At 47.4% G+C, this 17,529-nt stretch overlaps 1 protein-coding gene across 7 annotated transcripts in view; it reads right to left on the reverse strand.

Annotated features, from left to right (window-relative positions):
- Positions 1–17,529, reverse strand: part of RGN (regucalcin) — a 677,053-nt gene that overhangs the window by 81,527 nt on the left and 577,997 nt on the right. For 6 of the 7 annotated variants that reach the window (XM_033948729.1, XM_033948730.1, XM_033948728.1 and 3 more), the window contains one exon: positions 13,825–13,979. The exons of the other annotated variant lie outside the window; for it this stretch is intronic. In XM_033948729.1, coding sequence (XP_033804620.1) covers positions 13,825–13,979 — 155 coding nt within the window. The remainder of the gene's footprint in view (positions 1–13,824; positions 13,980–17,529) is intronic. 7 annotated transcript variants of the gene reach the window in all.

The following is a 17,529-nucleotide window of genomic DNA, read 5'->3' on the forward strand; positions in this document are numbered from 1 at the left end:
TAAATGGGCTCCCAGGTTCCATTACAGAATGGTAGCATATAGCCTTAGATTCAGGCGCCTTACAGTTAAAGCAGCCATAGAGCTGATGTAACTAAGCATGTCCACTTGTGGGAGAAATGATTTTATTTTCAGTTTAGTAATCAAAATGTGTCTGTGAGAATTTATATCTGCTGTCTATATTTTGCACTATGGCCCCCTTTTTATTAAATCGCAATAGTGGTTTTTAGCACAGGGAGCCTCTGAGCATCGAGAGCAGTGCAGGGCATTCAGCGCATCTCCCTGCGCTAAAAACAGCTATTGTGATTTAGTAAAAAGGGAGGGAGTATATTTGTCTATTTTTGTATAGTTGTTCCTGAGGTGGCATTGCATAAAATCATCTGCCTTGACCTCTTTGAAAACCTGCGGAATATATATGATAATTAACATTTTCTCTGCGTACAGTGTGCTTTGTAGGTTTTTAAAATTTTTTTATTGTTGGTAGATCATTTTGACTTGGTCATTTTAAAAGTAGCTCGCAAGCCCAAAAAGTGTGGGCACCCTTGCTGTAGAGCCATTTCTTGTATGACTGGATCAGCTATATTTATCTTTTTTTTTTTTTTTTAGTTGTTTAAATTCATGCAGAAATAAATGGCTAGATTGAACCTAATGACTTCATTAACGCTTTTCCCTTTTTTTAACCTCTGTACCATTTGAAAGAGGGCAAAAACTTCTTAAATTTAGTAAAAATATTCTGGCACAAGTGTCAAACCTTAAAAAAGGAAGTCATATTGAGCATTGGAAAACAATAATAATAATTAACTAATAAAAATAGTACACATTTAGGGCTCCTTTTACTAAGTTACAATTGTGATTTTAGCGTGCGGTTAGTGCGCGGAGAATTGCCACATGTGCTAGATGCTAACGCCAGCATTGAGCTGTCGTTAGTTTTCCCACATAGCACAGGGGTTTGCGTGCGCTAAAAATGCTAGCGCACCTTAGTAAAAGAGGGGGTTAATTTTCCCCACCACCAAATTTCCCCATCCCGCCCCACCCAGCTACTTTTTCATGCCACCCGGCTGGAAAAAATTTCTGGGGAGAACACTGCGTCCAAAGTTTCTCCTACAAGTTGTCACTTTTCAGTTCCTCAGTCAATTGTTTTGCCTGTGTTTCTTCCTCCACCGGGTTCTCCTACTGGAGAACCTGCTTTGTATACTTTGGACTGTAAATGGGCTCTGACCTCTTTCATTGACTAGACAAAGCCACAGCTTCTGATCCACACAAGTTAGGGCATCCTGTATCCAAGAGAACAATTTTCACCTGGCTGACTGCCTGCATCTCGTTCTGCTCTGCTTAGTCTTGCCTGACACGTTACAGTTGTGTCACAGCCCACTGAGTCAGAGCTTTGTCAGCTTTTGTTGTTTTCTTTAGATCTACACTATTAAGGAACTCTGTAAAGCTGCCTCCTGGTCCTCAGTTCATACCTTCATTATTGTCTGGAATCTTTCTCCAGACGGAATGGGCACTTTGGCCAATCAGTTTTACATAATTTTTTTTCTTAGGCCAACACTCCCACCTCTAGCTTGGAGCTCACCCATCAGTGAGAATATGCTGCCTGCTTGTCCTGGGATAAAGCACAGTTACTTACCTTAACAGGTGTTATCCAGGGACAGCAGGCAGATATTCTCACAACCCGCCCACCTCCTCGGATTGGCTTCTTAGCTGGCGTATCTTAACTGAAGGATCGCGCGCCCTCATCGGGCAGGAAGGCGCATGCACGGTTCGGGCTATCACAAACTTTTTGAACTCTTAAAGTGGTGATGCACTTTTAAAGTGGTCCGTACCGGGGCTCCGTTGGTGACGTCACCCATCAGTGAGAATATCTGCCTGCTGTCCCTGGATAACACCTGTTACGGTAAGTAACTGTGCTGTCTGGGCTTTCAGGATGGTATTTTTAAATATTCATGCCTAATGTATATTTTTGACCTTTGCAGCTGCACCTTTAAGTTTCTTTCTTACCATTCTCTTCATGCTATCATAGTCTCTTTTTTAATTTAAGTGCTGTTGTATTGGATTTCTTATGTAAAACTTATTCCAGGGATTATATCAAATCTGATCATGTTAAGATCACTGTTATCATGCGGCCCCAGCTCTATTACCTCCCTCACCAATTCATGTGCTTCACTAAAAACTAGATCTAGAATTACTTCCACATCCACTTTGTAAAATTTGGTAAATGTGAGCGAGTAGACTATGTAGTTGCTCTACTAATCTCTGCAAGGGAGATCGCCCTAGCCTCAGCCCACGAGGAAGCCATACTCTTGGTAAAATATGCCTTAACAGAAACAGGAGACTATGTACCACATAGAATGTAGCCTGACGAAATGGCTTATGGATTCATCTGGAAATAGTGGCCTTGGAAGCGGGAGCACCCCACTTAGAAGAATGAATCAGCACAAATAGAGAAACTCATTTGCAACCTCTAAATAATGTGTTTTGATTGACTGTTATTGATTTTTCTTTTTTTTTTTAAGCAGTTCTGGGAGAGGGGAGGGAAGATGATGAAGGGAGGGGGTTGATTATATTTTAGTATTGTATTGTTACAATGTTTACATTTATAATGATTATATTATTGTAAAGTATGTTTTGTAATATATGTTTTTGTCGCATTGATATATTATATATTGATATATTATTATAATGTTAGTAGTTACATTTGAAAACTAATAAATATAAATTAAGGATAAATAATGCAGAAGAACTCTGCGCACATCCACTTCTTCAAAATGTGGTCCTGCTGCTTAGAACCAGTAGGATGAAAAATAAGCAAACACACATTCCTGAATAATATGGAAGGCCGACACCACCTTTGGGAGCAACGAAGGAACTGTGTGGAGAGAGATCTCAGTCTTTGCAATCTTCAGGAAAAGCTCTACAAGATAGAGCTTGGAGCCCTGAGACATGTCTCGCTGAGGTAATGGCAACCAGAAAAAAGCATCTTTCAGAAGCTCAAACGGAGCTTTGGCAAGGCCAGGTAGAACCATGTTAAGGCCCCATGAAAGGAACAGTAGTTTGATTGGTGGTATAACGTCAGGAGCACCTTTTAAAGAAATCTGGCCATTGATAAGAATAGAAGCACTTATATGTTATACATGATTGTAATTATTCATCTATATGTTGTACACTGTATTTGTTATTTATCTAATAAAAATAATTTAAATAAAGAAATCTGGCCATGTCAGGATGAGATGCAAGTGAAGGACTATGGTCCCAGCCTCTGAAACAAAGAGAGCTCAGCAACTTGGACCTGAAGGGAAGCCACAATGAGGCCCTTACAAAGTCTGCTTGGAGAAAGGCTAGCACTACTGAAAGTGGAGTAGAATATGGCTCCACAATTTCATAGATGTCAGAAGAGTAGAAAGGACTCCTTTGTGCTCTGATGCTTTGTGCTCAATAGTCATGCTGTAAGAGCAAAGCAATCCGGATCCTCCATGCAGACTGGACCCTGAGAGAGGAGGTCTGGAGGAGCCTGCAACTGAAGGCCACGACCCATGCAAAAACACATCATATCTGTGTATCACAGTCTGTGAGGCCAGTCAGGAGCCACCAGAATGACACTTCCCGGATGAGCCGCAATCTGAGGGACCCAGCCTAACCTGGGCCAGGGAGGAATAAAATATAGAGCAGAATTCCCTGCGGCCACAGCTGTACTAGAGCAGTGTTTCTCAACTCAGTCCTGGAGTACCCCCTTGCCAGTCAGGTTTTCAAGATAGCCACAATGAATATGCGTGAAAGAAGTTTGCATATAATGGAGGCAGTGTATGCAAATCAAGTTTATGCAAATTCATTGTGGATATCCTGAAAACCTGACTGCATGCCGTTGGCATTAGGTTGAAGTGATCCAAGGTTTGCCAGCTGAGGAAATCTTGTGCATTGTCATCTCCCGCCACATGCACTGCTGAGAGTGCCTGGCGATGACACTATCCAAGTAGAGAGTAGGCGGGCCTCCTGAGCCAGAGATGCACTCTGAGTTCCTCCCTGGTGATTGAGATATGTTACCACTGACACATTGGAGGGCCAAGCAGTCAGTCTTCTTTGACAGAGTCCTCTGCAATTGCACCAGAGCCAAATGAATGGTCCTCAGTACCAACTGGGTGATTGACCAATTCTGTTGGGAGAGCGCCCAGCGCCCTTGAATGAAAAGACAGTGGCCATGGGCCTCCCAGCCCAGGAGACCATCATCTGTCACCACAACTACCCAGGAAGCAATCCGCAGCAGTATACCCCTGGAGAGGGACTGCGGAAGAAGCCACCAAGCCATGCTGGAGGCTAGGGAAGGCTTCTCTGGAACGTGTTCATCTGAGGAGCCCAGCGCAAGAGCAAAGCATGCTGGAGAGGGTGCATGTGCACCCTTGCCCAAGGCACCACATCTATTGTGGCTGCCATGGACCCCAGTACTTGAAGATAGTTCCCCGCCAATGGAGCCGTCTTGTCTAGGAGACAAGAAATCTGAGAGCACAACTTCAGTCTCTGTGCCTCTGGATGATAAGAAGCGGCCCACTTCCATGTTGAACAACATACCCAGGAATTCCAGAGACTGTGTCAGTATCAAATAGCGCTTCATGTAATCCACAATCCAACCCAGCTTCTTGAGGACTTGGATCACTTGATCCACCGTGCGCTGACCCTTGGAGAATGATGGGGCTCTAATCAGCCAGATGTGCATATAGGGGGTGTATCTGCAGTCCCATTTCGGGAAGTGGGCTGCAATGACTACCATCATCTTGGGAAAGGTATGAGAAGTCACTGTCAGAATAAAAGGCAGAGCTGAAAATTGGAAATGATTCTCAGAACATGAAACAGTGCACCGCTGGGAAAAATTAGAATATTCAAGTAAGCCTCTATAAGATCCAGAGAAGCCAAGAATTCTCCTGAGGCCACTGCCACTATGACAGATCACACTGGCTCCCTGCGAAAGTGCAGGATCTAGAGCACTGCCTTGACATGCGTAAGGTCTAGGATGGGCCTCCAATCATCGGAGCCTTTCTGTGGCCAGAGTCTTCGGGTGGCGCCAGAATGTCCAACAAGGGGGGGGTCACGTGATGGCTGGTTCCTGAGCAGATGTCTGGGCACAGAGCTCTGCTCCGACTTCCTCGATTTCACCCTCTTACTCTTTGCCCATGGCCGGTGGCGATTTCTTTTAAGAGGTATTTGAACGGACTAGTGCAGGGGAACATTGCTGTGACCAGCAGTGGCGGTGATCTATATTTCGTGGTGCGGGGGATGCCACCTAAAGTTTCCCGACCGGCGAAAACTAGTGGGGCCCATCGTGCAAGATGGCGGGGATACAAACAGACGCCCTAGCCAATCGCTCCTCTGACGACGTGCTGCAGGTGTCCATGAAGCATCTGTCACAATTTCTAGATGACAAACTTGCCAAATTGAAAGATGCCCTGGCAGGCCATGTGGCGCAAATTCAGCAGGTAGAGGTGCGCTTGTCGGCTCAGGAAGATCATGCGGTGGTGGCGGATGGCAGGCTGGACTCTTTGGAAACACGAGTCTGCCAGCTCATGGAGAAGGTCGAGGACCAGGAAAACAGGGCTCGCCGGAAGAATCTCAGGATTATTGGTATCCCGGAGCGCGTTAAAGATCCCGAGCTCCTGCACCTCAAGGAAAGGTGGCTGCTGAAGGAGCTAGGCCTGCCTGAGCAAGTGAGCCCTGTGGTGGTGGAACGTGTGCACCGCGTGGGGCAGCGCTGAGAGAGCGATGGCCATGGAAGACCGAGAGCCGTGCTGGCCCGTTTCCACAATTATGCCATAAAGGCCCGACTGCTTGATCTTTTTAAGAAATCCAGGCACCTAGCATATGAGGGCACTAAAATTTTGATCTTCCAAGATTTTTCTAACAAGGTTGCCGAACAGTACAAAACTTTCACGCCTTACTGCTCTCAGTTGGTCGTAAGAGGGATCAAATTTGCCTTCTTATACCCTGCTAAGGTGCGCCTGACCCATGAGACTCGCACTTTTACTATGTCTAAAGTGGAGGAGCTGAAGCGCTTCATTGAGGGTCTCCCGGCCCAGTAGAGGAACTGTGGGACTCTTGCTGATACCTATAAGCCTATGGGAGCAATTGCCTTAGCGAGTGATGGACGATCTGCTTTTCCTCCCTGCCTCTCCACTCTGTAGGGGCGCATCCCTGTCCTTATGGGTGCCTCCTGTTTCACCTGGGGGGGCACTCCCTGGAGGAACCTGACATCTTTTCTAGCTGTCTTGGACGATGGGGACTGTTCCTGGGATGTTCAGAGACAGGGCTTTTGTGCTAGGCTGCTCTCCCGCTGTGGAGCTCGGTTGAACACTTATTGGACTACTTTGGTTTTGGTGTTGGGGGGCTCAGTGCACTGCACAGTTTGGGCGTTGCTGTTTCCACAAGTTTTTTTGTATTTTTCTTTTTCTGTTTCTCTTGGACACTGCTCATGGACTGGACTGGTTTATGGTGTTGTAGTTGACCTTGGAGGTTGGATGGGGAGAGGTGTGGGGGGGAGTGTGAGCATCTGTGTATGACTGACAGCTGTGGTTGGTGGTTGAGATGGGGGTGTGGAAGCGCGTGTGGATATGGGATGGTGGGTTGTTGCTTGGGGGGTGGGAGAGGGTATGTGGAAGCGTCTGTGGGGGTTTGTTTGAAGGAACTGGAAGTTTTGCTGGGGGTGGGTGGGGCGGGTGGGCTGCATCCTGGTAGTCTGTCTCAGCTTGTTTTACGGTGTGAGTGGGCGGCACGTCGGCTCAGTTGGGAGGCCGTTGTTGCTGCCCCATGTGGGCTGTGGTTTTTAGGATTTACCTTTGCTACACCACGTCCCAGTGAGTGGTGTTAAGATTGCTAGCTTCAATGTAGATGGGCTGCACTCTCCTGTCAAGCGCAGTAAAGTGTTTCAAGTTTCCAAGTTTTATTAGTGGTTGATAAATCGCTTATTAAATACCTAAGCGATGTACAATTCAAGTAAAATACAAATACACTGACCTTTAAATTAAAAAAAACATACTGGGTTAACACACATGAAACAAGAGGGTAGAGGGGGAAAGTTACAATATATTTGTAGAGGAAAATATACATTTAAGGGAAAAATAACTCAGGGAAGGGAAAAAAGCAAAATTATGGGATATAAACCTAGCGTTAAAAAATAAAAATTTGTAAATCTGAGATTCATATGTTAAAAGCTTCCTTGAAAAAATAGGTTTTTAAAGCTCTTTTAAAAGAAATGAGGTCCTTTATGTCTCTAATGTACTGAGGTATAGAGTTCCATAAGGTAAAGGCGATAATTGAAAACATGTCTTGTCTTCTAGTACCAATAATTTTTAAAGATGGAACTGTTAACAGATTGTTTGAAGCTGATCGAAGGGTCCGGGTAACGTTATATGGAATGAGCAGTCTAGTGATGAACTGAGGTTCATTATAGATCATAGATTTAAAAACTAGCAGTAATATTTTATACTGCAGGTGGATGTTTTGCTCCTTCAAGAAACGCACCTTGGTGTCTCTGAGCACACCAAACTGCGCAGAGATTGGGTGGGGGAACTCGTCTATGTCTCCTATAATAGCAGACATCGTGGCGTTGCTGTTCTCTTCCACAAGAAACATACCTGTACGCTACACAAATTGGTTGAAGACCCTGAGGGTCGCTATGTGATCTGGGCAGGGGAATTTTTAGGGAAAAAGTATGCTTTTTGTTCTATTTATGCTCCCAATGTATACTCTCATAGATTTTTTTTCTGTTCTTGTAGCTGCGCTTACCCTTTTTTCAGAATATCAATTAGTGTTAGGTAGGGATTTTAATATTACTGCTGACCCTCTTATAGATTGTAAACCTCCCAAGCCTCGCTTACCCAATGGGAACCACAAGGGGGTTAATTTTGTATCTTACCAGCTGGGTCTGGTGGACCTGTGGCGCACGGTCCATCCTGACGAAACTGATTTTACTTATCATTCCCCAGTGCACGACGTGCATAGTCATTTAGACTACTTGATAGTGGCCCCGTCCCTTTTGTCTGGAGTTAAGCGAGTGCTGATTGAGGATGGTGTATTATCTGATCATCACTTGGTCTGGATGGAGCTTCTTGACCCACAGGTGCCACAGAGGTTGGCGTATGAATCCCACCCTTTGAGGACAAAGATTTCCGGGCTTTTTTGGGACAGTAATGGGATTCTTTTCTGGCTGACAACTCTTTTTCTGATGTTTCGGAGGTGGTGTTCTGGGAGGCCAGTAAAGCAGTTTTACGGGGTAAAATTATTGCTTATAACTACACACAAGCAGAAGGTCCAAGACCGATCACTGTTGGACTTGTCGCGTCAGCTGGGGGTTGTGCGGGGTGACTTACATAAATCTGGATCTGCAGCCCTCAGGAGTTGGTACCTGGGGTTGCATCGTCAAATTAATAAGCTATTGGCTCAGAGGGCCTTATGGGACATTCAGATGTATAAGTATCGTATGCATTGCTGGGGCAATAAGGCTGGGAAATTGCTGGCCTCACTGGTCAATCAAAAAGCTCGCAAGCGCCTTATCTCTAAAATAAGGGCTCAGGATAGCACTGAGGCGACTACATTGCCGGCTATTCAGCAGAGTTTTGTGACTTTATCAGGCCTTGTATGACCGGTGGGACTGTGACACCGAGCAGCAGGATAACTTTTTCTGGGACCTTCCTCTTCCTAGTTTGACTCAGGAGCAGCGGGATAAGCTTAATGCGCCAGTGCAAGCGGTAGAAATTCAGAGAGCTATACGGGTGCTGAAATTAGCCAAGGTAGCTGGGCCGGATGGGTTGGGCCCTGAATACTATAAGGGCTCCTGGGGGCTCGGGTGGTGGGTCCCTTTCAGGCTTTGTGCCAGGCCCTGTGTGTGGGGAACTTACCCCCGCATAGGTTCACCCATGCCCATATTGTTGTTCTCCTGAAGCCTGGTCAGGTGGAAGATCAGCTGGGGTCCTATTGGCCCATTTCTTTGTTAAACCAAGATATTAAGTTGTTTGCAGCCATTATGGCTGCACGCCTAGGTTCTACCTTTCTTGATCCATCCGGATCAGGCAGGCTTTGTTCCGGGGCGGTATTCCTCTGCCAATGTCCTGCAGCTGCTTTCGGTGTTGCAAAACCCTGCTTTGCTGTGGAGGCATCCCGGCCCGGAGAATGCCCTTATTGTCAGCTTAGACGCTGAAAAAGCATTTGACAAGGTCTTATGAGACTATCTTTTCTGGGTCCTGCCTCAGTTGGGCATTCTGGGTGGTTTCCTGGCTGGGATCCGCTCTCTTTATGAGCAACCTACTGCACAGATTTTGGTAAATGGCACTCTTGCCTCTTCCTTTTTCCTCGCTAGGGGTAGGGTTGCCCGCTCTCTTATGTTACTTGTTTTAGCTCTGGAACCTCTGGCAGCCAAGATCTGACAACAGCAAGACTTGCGGGGTATACAGATGGGGACTCAAGAATTTAAAATTAATCTGTTTGCCAATGATATGCTTATCTTTCTGGGCGACGCGGTTACGGGAATACCTTTGCTGGTGGGGCTTATCCGACAGTTTGGTGCATTTTCGGGTTTGCAGATTAATTTTGATAAATCAGAGGCCTTAACGGTCAACCCGCAGTATGTCCTGGGCACTGATCCTACCTTTCCATTGCAGTGGTCTCAGGGTACGCTTAAGTATTTGGGGGTCTATTTACATGCGGATCCCTGGGTGGTCTATAGAAAAAACGTGTTGGACAAATTAGACGCTATTAGAGCTTTATGCCGGCGTTGGATGGGCTTTCCGATTTCGTTTCTCAGTCGCATTGCACTTATTATGATGGTTCTACCTAAATTGCTCTATCCCCTGCAAATGGCACCCCTCTGAGTTAAACAAGCGGATGTGCAAGTTTATAAGGGTATTATTTCCTCTTTCATTTGGCGCTCCTAACGGGCGAGAATTGGGTATCATAAGCTGGTTAGAGGATGTGCTCGGGGGGGGGGGGGAGTTAACTTCCTGACTTACATCTCTATAATGTGGCTGCTCTGTTGCAGTGGGTGCATGAGGTGTACTCTGACGCATCTAAGTTTGCTCCGACAGGGTTTTGGCAATTACTGGCTGCTCCGGTGTTGGTTTTCAATGTTTTGTGGAGTGATGGAGGGACCTGTGCCTCTATGCTTCGACCCCTGCGTAATGCCTGGTGCTGGTGGCGGTCGGTGGTGGGGGGCACGACGGGCCCCTCACCCTTTATGGAATTTGTGGCCAATTCTGATTTCCCCGCTGGCTTGCATGCCTTCTTTCTGAGGGCTCGCCGGTCTGGCTGTCGGTTTGTGGGTCAGGTAACTGAGTTAGGCTCAGGGTTGATTCCCAGTTTTCAGTCTTGCCGCGATCATTGGACGTGGAGTGGGGTGTTGCTCTTGGCCTATCTACAGCTGCGTAGTTATTGCTCGTCGCTCCACTCGCTGGGTGGGCCGGTGCCTACTTTTTCCCTGTTAGATCAGGCTTTTCTTTCCGTCTCTCTTGAGTTTAACATGCTATCCGACTGGTACAAGCTAGGATGGTCTTGGAGGCCTACACGGATTTTGGATTTGATGGCTGAGGCCTGGAGTTCCGAGCTGGGGGAGGAGGTTACTGCTGTGGAGTTGGCACTGTGCTTTGTGGAATGTGCTAGGGCCTCCCCTAACGTGGCCTTGCATGAGATTCATCTTAATATCTTACATAAGGCCTACATTACGCGATGCAAGGGGAGTACCATGGGTCTGTAGCCGGATGCTTTCTGCCCTCATTGCCCAGATCTTCGGGGTACGATGGTACACCATTTCTTGGAATGCTACTTGGGACCTTTATGGGTGCAAGTGCTGCGGGTGGTGGAGGATGTTCTGGGACAGTCTTTAGAGTGGTCCGCCAGCCAATTTTTGACCCATCTGTGCACGTCCCCTTCCACCTCGTGGCTCCACAGCTTCTTTAATAGGCGCTCGTGGGGTACCTTGTCAAAAGTAGGGTCACCTTTGTCCAGTTGTTTGCTTATCCCCTCAAGGAAATGCAGTAGGTTCGTTTGGCATGATCTTTCTTTACAGAAACCATGCTGGCTTGTTCTCAACAGATTATTTTTTTCTATGTATCAATGAGCACATAGAAAAAAATAATCCACCAGATAAGCTTGAGGTCATCTAGTCCTTTGTCAGATAAGAACTGTCCCTTAAAAGGGAGCTTCACAAGAGGAGCTTTAGAGGTGGAGTCACCTTTTTATTTATTTTTTTGTCCATTGTCTAATCCAGAGCATTCTGTGAGCAGAACTCGAATATGCCAATGCCTTACCCAGGACCTGGTCATACAGAGCATCAGAAACCTAATCTATACCAGACAAGAGTAGCTGAGGAGGCTCTACATTCTCATTCTCTAAAGTGCACAGCCAGGACAAACAAGCACAAGTGATAAAGGATGCTGTCGAGGCAGCCTTCTATTCATAGTAACATAGTAGATTATGGCAGATAAATACCCAAATGGTCCCAGTCTGCCCAACCTGATTCAATTTAAAATTTTTTAATTTTTTTCTTCTTAGCTATTTCTGGGCAAGAATCCAAAGCTCTACCCGGTACTGTGCATGGGCTTCAACTGCTGAAGTCTCCGTCAAAGCTCACTCCAGCCCATCCACACCCTCCCAGCCATTGAAGCCCTCCCCAGCCCATCCTCAACCAAAAGGCCATATACAGACACATACTGTGCAAGTCTGCCCAGTACTGCCCTTAGTTCTTCAATATTTACTATTATTTTCTGATTCTAGATCCTCTGTGTTCATCCCACGCTTCTTTGAACTCCGTCACTGTTTTCCTCTCCACCACCTCTCTCGAGAGCACATTCCAGGCATCCACCACCCTCTCCGTAAAGTAGAATTTCCTAACATTGCTCTAGAATCTACCACTCCTCAACCTCAAATTATGTCCTCTGGTTTACTATTTTTATTACTTCCACAGTCTCTCAAGAAGCACAACCACATGGTGGTCCTGCATGGCCTTGGAGTACCACACCACCTTCGCTGGGAGGTGAAGTGTACTTAGTCACCTGCGCAACAAAGGAGTCCATCTTAGGCTGACTCAAAAGCTGCTGGCACGTTTGTGCCATAGGATACAGATGGACAATGGTTCTTTCCACTCTGAAATTGTGACTTCTTGCAGAGTCCCACAGCTCCGAGATAAAAATGCTCATTTCAGGATGCCAGGGAAAAACTGAAGATTGAGCTTGCACTCCACTCCAGAGAGAGGAGGAGGTAAAAGGAGCCATATGAGACCAAATGCAACTCATTCAGAGACTCTGGAATGAGCTCTGGGCAAAGCAGCAGACTTAAAGAAATGCAGAAACATGGGATCATCCCCTAGTTCGAAAGCCATAGGATCGAAGGATCCAAAGATCTGGCATACTGTCCTGAGTCCCTAGTCATGGGAAGAGCGTCCCTGGAGAACAAGGGATGAGCAAGCTGATCAGCATCAGAAGTATCTACCAAATCAGGAACAGGAGCACACTGAGAAGAAGAAATGCCTAAGGAGGCAAAACTGCTGAGAGACAAATCAGTGGCAGAGCGGGACTGCGCAAGAGAAGCAAGGCTGTCTTGAAAAGCATTTCAAAAAAAATTTCATAAAATTTGAGAAAGCCTCCAGACCCTGAGGCGAAGAGTCAGCCTTAGAAAGACCTTGAATTTCTTGAACTCTGGGGTGTCTGCATTCTGCCGTGCAGAACTTTCAGCCTTGCTGAGCCCTGAAAAGAGAAAAGTCCTCCCCAACAGGCTAACTGCAAATTTTGTAACCTGCTTAGTAAGGGGAGAGGCTAAGCATGGCGCTACCGCCTCTGCCGGCAGTGCCCATAGCACAAGGATGCTCCTGAGTTTCTAAATTTGTATAATTCTGTTAAGGATTTGATGCAGAAGAGCCAAAAGACTCCATCTCAACACGTTTTGAGGCAAAAATTGCAGTTTTGGAAGTGCAGAGATCTTTTGAAACAATGATCGCAAAAAAATCCAAGATGGCTGCCACTAAGAACATCACGCCAAAAATCGCGGATAAATAAATAAAATAACATACTAAACAAAGTCTAAAAATGGTGATTTTAGGATTTTGCAGGTGGGGGGGCACAGGGAGACATGCAGAAACCTTCAAAACAGTACTTTTCAGACTCCCCCTCCCTGATTCATCTCATAGGCTGTGACAGCATGTACTCACTGTGACCTATACTGGAAATATGCTGCAGCCTGTCTCAGCTTTTCTAACAATAGCTGAAAGAATCATTGCCTTATGCTGGAAATGCCTCGGCATCCCTGATCATCAGGCAGCTGGTCAGAAAATATGCCTGACCCCTACTCCCACCCCACAGAACAATGGCTGCACGAACAGATGGGTGGAGGCAAAGAAGACACTGCAGAGTTTCCTAATGGTGCCTAACAGCCTGCGCTCAAACCCCTTGCTAAACAGTAGGTAAGGAAAGAGTGAGGATGGCCCCTAGCTCCAAAGAATCACATGCAGGTTGGCTAACCACCAGGGATTGGCCTGTCAGCTGCTGACCATAGTCTGCATCTGTTCTATGCAGGCAGAGCTGAATAGAATGCTCTGAGCACAAAAACCCTGAAAGGGGTAGAAAAACATTAAAGAAAATGGGGAGAGCAGAACAGAAACACTCCCATCATGAAAAAGTTACAGGTGTCAGTAGAGCTCCCAGTGGAGGAGGGACACAGAAAAAATTTGGAGTGGATTCCTTCTGCAGATGGCTCGTGGCCATTAGGAGATAACCCGTTTATCTAGAATGACTCACCTATTGCACTGAAACATGCACCTTAGAAACAGACAGAATTTGTAAACATCAAGAGAAATAATAAAATCACCTTGAAAATACATCCTGACTGAGGCTGCCTTGCTGCCCATTGGTCATCCATTCCATCACTAGCAGAAGTCACATACATTTCAGTATAATCCTTTCCCCCAAAACAACATGAAGTTATTTTGTCCACAGGTAACTTCACAGTATGAATATTCTTTCCTGAAAGATATTTCACATTTTCAAGTTAAAAATACCCCATAATCTTAACATAAGATGTGTCATGCTGAGTCTGATCATAGACTGACTGTGACTAATCTAGTTCACAAGTACTTAGCAGATTCCAAAGAGATGATCTATCCCATGGCTTTCTCAAGTGTACCTGGCTAATAATGGCTTGCTGAATTTACCAGAGCAAAGGAGAGTCAAACTTTTGGCAAAGTAACAAAGGGGATGGAGGCAGAAATAGAGAGTTGCGCGGGGACAGAAATCCCACCCGTCCCCACCCGTCCCCGCCAAAGTCCCACCCGTCCCCGTGAGGAATCCCACCCGTCCCCGTGAGGAATCCTTCCGTCCCCACCCGTCCCCGCGAGGAATCCCCTCCGTCCCCACCCGTCCCCGCGAGGAATCCCCTCCGTCCCCGCCCGTCCATATAAACTTCAGAAATAGTTATTTCATTTAATTATGCTACTGAATTAAAGGCTCTGGTAGAAACCCATTTACAAATAAGCAAAAAGACTTTATTAATTTGAAAATATTAATTGGGAAGAATACATACTTTGCAAATGGGTTTCTACCAGAGCCTCTAATGTTTATAAATTTTTATCAACACAACTAATATACTACTTTATCCTGAAGCAAAATAAAAAAAAAGAAATATAATTCTTTTCCTACCTTTGTTGCCTGGTTTCTGCTTTCCTCATGTTCTCATTCAATTCCTTCCATCCACTGTCTCTCTTCATTCTGCATCTTCCATTTGCTCTGTTACTGTGCCTCTCCCTTTCTTCCCCCTTCCAAATTGGTCTGGCACCCATCTTCTTCTCTCCGCTCCCCCTATAGTCTGGCATCTGTCTTCTTCCCTGCCAGCGTCTTCTCCCTACTCTCTCTTCCCCATTTCCTTTCAGCGTCCTTCTCCCCCCATCTTCCCCATGTCCTGTCAGCGTCCTTCTCCCCCTCTGTCTTCCACATGTGCTTTCAGTGTCCTTCTCCCTCCTCTGCTTCCCCATGTCCTTTCAGCGTCCTTCTCCCTCTCTGTCTTCCCCATGACCTTTCAGCGTCCTTCTCCCCCCCCCCCCCCTCTTCCCCATGTCCTTTCAGCGTCCTTCTCCACCCCCTTTGTCTTCCCCATGTGCTTTCAGCATCCTTCTCCCCCCTCTGTCTTCCACAAGTGCTTTCAGAGCCCTTCCCATTGCCTTTCAGCGTCCTTCTCCACCCCTTTGTCTTCCCCATATCCTTTCAGCGTCCTTCTCCACCCCTTTGTCTTCCCCATGTGCTTTCAGCATCCTTCTCCCCCCTCTGTCTCTCCCCCCTCTGTCTTCCACAAGTGCTTTCAGAGTCCTTCCCCCCCCCGCCCTTCCCATGGCCTTTCAGCGTCCTTCTCCACCCCTTTGTATTCCCCATGGCCTTTCAGCGTCCTTCTCCCACTCCTTCTCTACCGCCCCGGGTGCAGCACAGCCGGCCAGGTCCCCTTACTTTTGTGGCACTTCCCCGACCGACTGACAACAGCCCCGGTCCGAAAAACCTCCCTGCCCTTAACTGCGAATCTAAATTACCTTATTACAGCTGCTGTAAGAAGATAATTTAGATTCGCGGCTACAGGGCAGGGAGGATTGTCGGACCGGGGCTGTTGTCGGTCGGTCGGGGAAGTGCCACAAAAGTAAGGGGACCTGGCCGGCTGTGCTGCAACCGGGGCGGGGTGTGGCGGGGCGGACCGCCCCCTCCCTTGGTAGCCACTCGAACCACGAGGCTACTCTCCTCCTTACCTGCACTGCCTGCAGCACAGAGCCGAACGGAAGTCTTCCCGACGTCAGCGCTGACGTCGGAGGGAGGGAGGGCTTTGTTTAAGACTTTGTTCCAGCCCCGGTGCCGGGCATCTTCCACCTCTTCTTCCCCCGGTAGCCACTTGACTTGACTTGCCCCAAACCGATACTGCACAGGAGCTGCCGAAAGCCTTGCACCGTCAGCGAGCTGTTTTCGCCGTAGCGTGTGAAAAGCACGTGCAACTGCTGCCACTGAGCCAGCAACGCCCGCTCCCGGTCCACAGCCATCTCTAGCTCTACACTGTTTCCGCCACTGGCCGCGCAACGAGAACAAGGGCAGAGAGATGAGCATCGACAGCATCAGCCCTGCCCAGCCGCCCCTTCCCTCCCAACTCACATATCCATCGGTAAAGTAGCTAGGCAAATCCTAAGCTTCCCTCCATAGGTCAGCGACGGAGGGAAACTTACAATTTGCTTCGGGCCTTCCTCGTTGCCGGGTCCTGCCTTCGCAGAAACAGAAAGTAGGCAGGACCCGGCAGCGAGTTGTAAGCTTCCATCCGTCGTTGACCAGTCTCCTGCCTTAGCCCGTAGCAAACTCATGCTTCGGGTCTCTAAGGTGTGTGTGCCGGCTTTCCTTCTCTTCTCCTCCCCCCCCCCCGGACGTAACTTCCGGTTTCGGAGGGAAGAGAAGGCTCTGTGCTGCAAGCAGAGAAGGTAGGGAGAAGAGCCGCGCGACTGAGTACATCCAGCCCCGCAGGAACCCCGCGACCCTAGGGGGCGTCCCCACGGGATCCCCGCGACCCTATGGGGCGTCCCCACGGGATCCCCGCGACCCTAGGGGCGTCCCCACGGGATCCCCGTGACCCAAAGGGGGAACCCGCGGGATGCCTGCGGGTCCCGCGGGATTCCCGTCGTCCCCGTTCCCGTGCAGCTCTCTAGGCAGAAAACAAAAATATAGCAGGTACACGAGTACACCACTTTTTGCAATCAAATAAAGAAACAAACAAACATCATAACAAAAGTATATGTTCCAAATTAACATATTAAAGCTATAACATAAAAATTTATACTGTTTTTACTTTACATACAAATCTTACTCTGGAGAGAATTCTGTGCTACTATGCAATGAAGAATTTGAGCAGAGTTTCCTGACTGCACAAAATTTTGTGCAGTTTGCTATTGCAGAATGCAGGACAAAATATGCTGCATTTCTGGTTTATTCTTCCCTGCAAATGCACCACTAAAGCACAGCAAGAGAGCAGCTGCATAGCTACACATTGGGCTGCTTCCACTTTCAATGCTGTCTTGGTCCCCAGCAGTTCCTTTAAGCCACACAGCTGTAGGGATGTCCACACATCTCAAAGGAACAGACAGGCAAACAGCAGAGGAGGAGAAGAAATCAGCTGGCAGTGCAGCTCCTCTCTTACCACACTGAAGTGATGCATGCACAGGTAAGGAGGGAGGGGGTGCCTGGAAAAAAAAGTGGATGGAGTGTATGTGTGGGTGGAGGAGGCTGGAAGGTGGGAAGAATGTGAGGGGGAGGAGGGACTAGGAAAAGTGATAAGGTGTGAATGGGGTATAGGACTGCAGCAAGGCAGATGGGGGGTATGCCATGGGGGCTGAGGGAAGGTAGATAGGTGCCATGTGTGGTGGTGGTCTGCAGTGTGCCATTGGGAGGGGAATTGAAGAAAAAGTGTATCTTTGTAATGGAGAGGGGGTGCTGGAGAAAGGTGGATAGTGTGTGTCACAGGGCCAGAGTAAGGTAATTGTAGGGTGTGTGTGCCAGGGAGAGG

Source organism: Geotrypetes seraphini, chromosome 6, assembly GCF_902459505.1.
Source record: "Geotrypetes seraphini chromosome 6, aGeoSer1.1, whole genome shotgun sequence".
Classification (NCBI taxonomy): Eukaryota; Metazoa; Chordata; class Amphibia; order Gymnophiona; family Dermophiidae; genus Geotrypetes; species Geotrypetes seraphini.